The sequence below is a fragment of the Salminus brasiliensis genome, chromosome 10, assembly GCF_030463535.1.
Source record: "Salminus brasiliensis chromosome 10, fSalBra1.hap2, whole genome shotgun sequence".
NCBI classification, from domain to species: Eukaryota; Metazoa; Chordata; class Actinopteri; order Characiformes; family Bryconidae; genus Salminus; species Salminus brasiliensis.
In genome coordinates, this window is record NC_132887.1 from 18822693 (window position 1) to 18828692 (window position 6000).

Genomic DNA, 6000 nt, shown 5'->3' on the forward strand with positions numbered 1-6000 from the left:
TTTCTGTGTAAATCTTACCAAATTACACGGTGCAACAGGGAAGTAGGGAGGAAATCAATACCAAAAACACTTAAGGTAACATCTGACAGTTTTTTCCTGACATTCTGGTAATGACTGAGTTAATTGGCTCAATGGAAACTAGTTTCTCTTTGAAAGAGAAAAAGGACTAACTACACAGAGCAAAAAGAAAAGTCATTTCTCATTTACATCATAGAATTTACATATAGATACAGTTCAACAAGCATTGCATGCTGATTGACTGGACAGGACATACATCAAGAGTATTCTTATTTTTACAAGAAGTACAACAAACAACAATAATTTATAATCCTCCCAATAATGAGTTAAGAGCAGATGACGGACAATCAACTTCTGTTTAGGAAACTAGGCTACACTTTAATAGGCTGGTATGAAACAAGGCATAAGCTGGTGGATTTAGATGATGGATATTGGAGATGAGGTATTAAATTGCTGACACACCAAGAAGTTAAAAAACTTGAAGTTACCCAAAGAATGAAAGAGGCTTTCTGGTTTATCATGAAGCCTAAATTAAAAAGATACAATGCTTCCCCCTTGTGGTCAAAGGCTGAATGTCATAAGACATTAATAAGGGTCACAAACCAAACATCTGTGCGGAATATGTTTTCACATTCTCATCTAAATCATTAACATGAAAATTAAAATCACTTTTTTAGATCAAATAAATATCAATGCAAACAAGTATCCATCCAGAGGTCACAGTGAGCTCAGCTTATTCAGCCAGGTATCCAAACAATAGCCGGCTTGTAGAAAGTAACGCATATACGCAGCCCAGCTCCATGACCAGGACACACCACTGAACCAAACCTCGTTAACTGGGGTTTGGAGGGGGGGTGACCAGCATATGAGAAGGTACACGTGAGCTGAGGGTAGGTGAGGAACACAGAGGTCATTCTACAGGAGAAGCACCAACTGCACTCAGGCAGCCTCATAAAACCCTGTCAACGACCGCAAAAAGAGAGAAACTTCCATACTCCCAGATGACCCCTAAATATGACTACAGTTGCAGAGTTCACAGAGGACAGCAAAACATCCAAGGTAGGAATGGTCTTCTTTACTTAAGCTATACTGGAGCTTTAAGTAAATATGCCATATATCGTCTCAGGTGAGTTCCAGTTAGTGTTTACAAACTTTGCATGATGGGAAAATGGACAGCACAGAACTGTGTGTATCACACAGAACACCACAAACTCAAACTGGCATGATTTAAAGATAGAGAATTAGATTAGAGAGCAAGGTTTTATGGAAACGGGCCTTGTGAGCAGATGTATGCAAAGCCTGTCACATGTCTTACTGCAGTACTTTAATGGTCAAAAAATTATAGTGCATTTTATGAGAATGCAGAACATTTGCAAAAGGGGAATATATATATTATAATATATATATATCTATTTAATCTCAGTTTAGTGAAGAGATTACAAGAGAGGCAGAAATTCATTTCAGTGACTAAACTTCCCTCTTAATTTTTCAGAGATGGATTTATTTAATTCCCAAACCAAAACTGTCAACTGATACTATTGTATTTAGTACCACTATAGTACTTGTTACCACGTTTGGACCAATAGATAATAATAAAAAAAAAAATACAGGTTTGATTTTTTTTTTTAAATGTACTAATTTTGTAAAAATTAATGTAAAAATGTCATGAATTCATTATACATAATTAAATAATTCATAAGTACAAATCAATAATTCAGCACAGGGCATGTTCTCGATTGGCAGACACACACTTAAACTATATAACTGTATTTTTGTCTATGTATTCTGTTAACAAGAAAAACAAAGCAACGGTATTCACAGTAAAAGCACTTCACTCACTTAACAGCACAGTATTTATAATTACTGCTCAAAAAAAAAAAAAAAAATCACACTCATGTCAATTGTAGAAATAGTTAAAAGCAAGAATAAGCAGAAATTCTTATTTTGTACATTTTAGCACTATAAATGTGCAAATACATAAACAACATGCATGTCTCTATTACCCCTAGGGCTTTTCCCCATAGTGCACAAGAATAAGTGAGGTGTGTAATGGCTTTTGGCCGTAAGCGAAGAGGGCAGACAATATGGAACGACTAAATGAAAGTGACTTTTGGAGTTAAACAGTGTTCTATTTCCCCATTAAAATGTATTAGCTGTGTGGAAGAGGGTGTTTTTGTTTTGTCCCAGGAGTTAGTATTAAACAAAACAAAAGATTTTTACAGTCATTAGAAAAAAAAAGGAATAAGGAATATTTAAACATGATTTTTAAATTCCCCACATATCCATGACAGACATAAAACACACATAAAATAAAAAAGAAAAACAAAATAAATAAATAGAAATTGTATATGAACATACTCAACTTGATAACAGTCTGATCTCTAGATTCATTGTGTATTTTTTAATCATGATGGCTTATTTTAAAAGAAAGCCAAACAATCAATCCACACCTCCCTCGTGTTACCATGACAGGAAGGCTAAGATAAAAAAAAACCTAAATCACAAACCCACAGTCCTTCAACATGATTTGCTATTTGGCTGAAGGAAGAGGCTGGCGACACGCTGTCCATGTCAAGTTCATAGACAGTGCTGCAGATGTGAGAACCTGTCAACAACTAAAGTAACTGTTTTTGTCCCACTCTCTTTGTTTATGACAGTCTGTAAACAATGGATATCAAAATCATCATTGTATCATCGCTGAATAGGAATGTTGTTTTTTTGAGTAAAAAAGAAAAAGAAAAAAGAAACTGTGCTGAAAGCGCCCGTCACAGCTTTCAACATGTGTTAGTAACACACTGGCTATTAAAGACACTTAGCTATATTTTATGTGTTTTCCTGCTCTATAGCCAGTTCATAATGTTCCCATTAATTGTTTTAATCAGGTGCTGAAGTAGACTACAGAGAACGAGAAAATGAACTGCTAATCCCTAAAACTGAAGCTGGGATTCACAGTTCTTGCAGAATGCCCGGTGCTCAGTTTGATCCTAAGCTCTAACACCCAACACCAACTGCAGGCAGGTCTCCTGCGGTGGACAGTGGATGGGATCTATGGGATCTATGCAGCCTCTGCCGTTCAGACAGAGCACGCTCTCACTGGGAACAGTAGGAAGGCGGAACCACTTCTTAGCGCTCGTGTGTTCTCTGAAGACGACGTTAAATCATCCGGGCTAGCGGTTACTTCGGGGCATTTACTAACTGTTTACATACTGATGCACACTGTCTATCTTTAGATCTATAAATACACACCATGAGCTCGCCAACGACTGGCCGTAGCTAGCCGCTATGGGGAGTGTGGGCTACGTGTTTTTCTGGGTGCAGTGTTTTGGCTGCGCAGCTGGAGCTCTCCGACAGGCTAACCCAGCCTTTTAGCTTTAGCTCGGCTTAGCAGTCAGTTCTCATGGACTGAACAGAAAGGTGCAAAGTTGAGCTTCTGAGCCACCTACCTGCAGATCCACCAGCAATGATCTGATGAGACGCCTCCCGCAGTAAACTCCTTTTTGTGGAACTCATTTCTAGACCGCGCTTGACCTTTTAAAGCGAAACAGCAGCACAAGAGAAGTTCAGAGGGAATATTAGGTAGCCTGGGGTTACAGAAAAAGTAACCAACATATTTTCGCATGCGGTCTGAAGCTGGTCGCTCCGGTGTTAGCTAGCTAGCTATTTTATCCTCAATAGTAGCTCTTCAACGTTATCGTGTTATGCGCATAACTATAGCTAACAGCTGTATAAAATGCTTCCGTTAATCGGGATTAGGTGTCATGTTTGTGCACTTTTACGAAGAGTTACCTGATTTGGGGCTGTGCTGTCGGTGTGACCACCGTGCTTGTTCAGGAAGCGCCTCGGGCCACGATGTCGTTCCGACTCCCAGCTGAAGTCCACTCTGTAGCCCAACACACCTTTGACCTGAAGTTTAGATTTAACCAAGATAGGAAACTTATTTCTGAGAAGGATCATCTAGCTTTTACGGATTAAGCAGCAAATATGAGAGACGACAGCGCCAATACGTACCGTTAGGCTATTTGCAGTGACTGTTTTAAATTAGTAGTCTGAAACACAGTAGGTGGAGGATGTCTGATCCACCGCGAATATGTTTATGTGACATGTCTGCATTTGTCGAGCTGAATTAGCTAGATAGATTATTCGGCTTTTAATAATTATAGATATACAAAACATAAAAAATAAAACGACCACGGGTACGGCTACATAGAGAATAAAGCGAAGGGGTTTTACGAACCAATGCCGTTTGCGTTAGGCTTGCTAGCTACATTAACTAGCTAGCTAGTTAGCTACTAGCTATATGTTAACGCTAATATTAAAGGCAAAATTGTGACCTGGCCGATTTATTACACGAAATTAGGTCATTTTAAAAGCAGCATTTGTAGGCATAAGAGTTGAGATAATTATGTTGGATATTCCTGCGCATGAATGAGAAAAAATAGCTATATAAGAGGGTAACCCTGCGGTGCGTTAAAACGGTTATATTAGCCTGTAGCTAACTAGCGCTAGCATTCCTTAAACGAGACAGTGACTGAAGAAATTAATTTACAGTTCTGTGAAGGATATGTATATTTGGGTTACCAGTGTATGGAAATGGGCATATATGTTACATTTATATTGATATCCAGGCGCTACAAATGATTTAAAAATATAACATGGAAATACACTTCCGATGTTTCCGCCGTTTAGTGACTCAGGGAGGATTTGGTCCGGGTGATGTTTGGTCACTTATGTTTAATCACTTAGTACCGTACTAGTTTTTGTATTATATATATATATATATATATATATATATATATATATATATATATATATATATATAAAATACAAAAACTAGTGTATATATATATATATATATATATATATATATATATATATATATGTGTGTGTATATATATATATATATATATATATATGTATATGTGTATGTATATATATATATATATATGTAGCAATAGTAGCAACAAAAAAAAAGTACCAATAGTTTTGGAAATTTCATTTTCTTAAGATTAGTGCTCAGGCTCAAAGAATATAAAGTACTAAAACTAGAACTAAAGTAAAGGTAAAAGTTAAAATATGAGTTAATAGTATACATAGATGAGCAGGAATCTGTCCTTAACTATAGTGACTTTATGCTATATTTCCCACATAGACTAAACAAGCTGTTTTGAAGTATTTGTACTGTGTGTGTGTGTGTGTGTGTGTGTGTGTGTGTGTGTGTGTGTGTGTAAATATAATGTATATGTTTATTTTATATAATAAAAATAATAAATTTTTTAATTTGAATATTACATTTTTTCCAGACCCTAGTTGTGATTGCTAGACAGCTGGAAACAGCGCCTTCATTATCTCAACTCAGCCTGTCCTTAGATGCCCTATCTAGACGCATTAACCTGAGTGTTGTCAAAGTTGTAAATCTATGCTTGAGGGCAACAATTACTGAGTAACACAAAATCAGGCCCTTGAGGAAGCTACTGCTAAACTGAGAATTTTGTTCCATACAGAGTTTATCAGTTAGAAAACCGCTGGATTTGTCTGAACTGGTTAATAACAGTTAGGACCCCTGAAAGATAAGGTTGTAAAAATCTCCAGATCATTATTTTTAAAAAAAATGCTGTTTTGAGAAATCATTTATTCTATTTTTTGGACGTCTTGTAAATGTAAAAAAAAAATATGTAATTTAAAATTACATCAGTATAAAAAATACATTGTTCAGAGAGACAGATTTCGCCAGACTGTGCAACAAGCTCCTCTGTTTTTTTCTGTGCACAATGCACAATAAAACACTTTTTCCTTTCCTTGCATGAATGTATACATCCAGAGAGGCAGACAGAGTAACAGCCACAGTGCTGGGTTAGTTCAGAATTAGATTTATTCTTCTCGTTTTAATTTTAAAATGTAGAGTTTATTGCATGCTATTGGCAGGAAAACGCCATTAGTACTTTGACCTGTGTTCATGCAGAGGGACCCCACCCTTACTATAAA

The 6000-nt window shown here is 36.6% G+C and overlaps 1 protein-coding gene across 2 annotated transcripts in view; it reads right to left on the reverse strand.

The window, feature by feature from the left end:
- slc25a21 (solute carrier family 25 member 21) overlaps positions 1 to 3999 on the reverse strand; it is a 92300-nt gene extending 88301 nt beyond the window's left edge. The window contains exons 1-2 of one of the 2 annotated variants that reach the window (XM_072689585.1): positions 3805 to 3999; positions 3462 to 3546 (exon numbers count right to left, since the gene is read on the reverse strand). In XM_072689585.1, the coding sequence (XP_072545686.1) occupies positions 3462 to 3546; positions 3805 to 3972 (253 nt within the window). In that variant the 5' untranslated portion in view covers positions 3973 to 3999. Of the gene's footprint in view, positions 1 to 3461 lie in introns of both variants that reach the window. The other variant, XM_072689586.1, reaches the window with a different exon arrangement.
- Positions 4000 to 6000: the final 2001 nt, after the last annotated feature.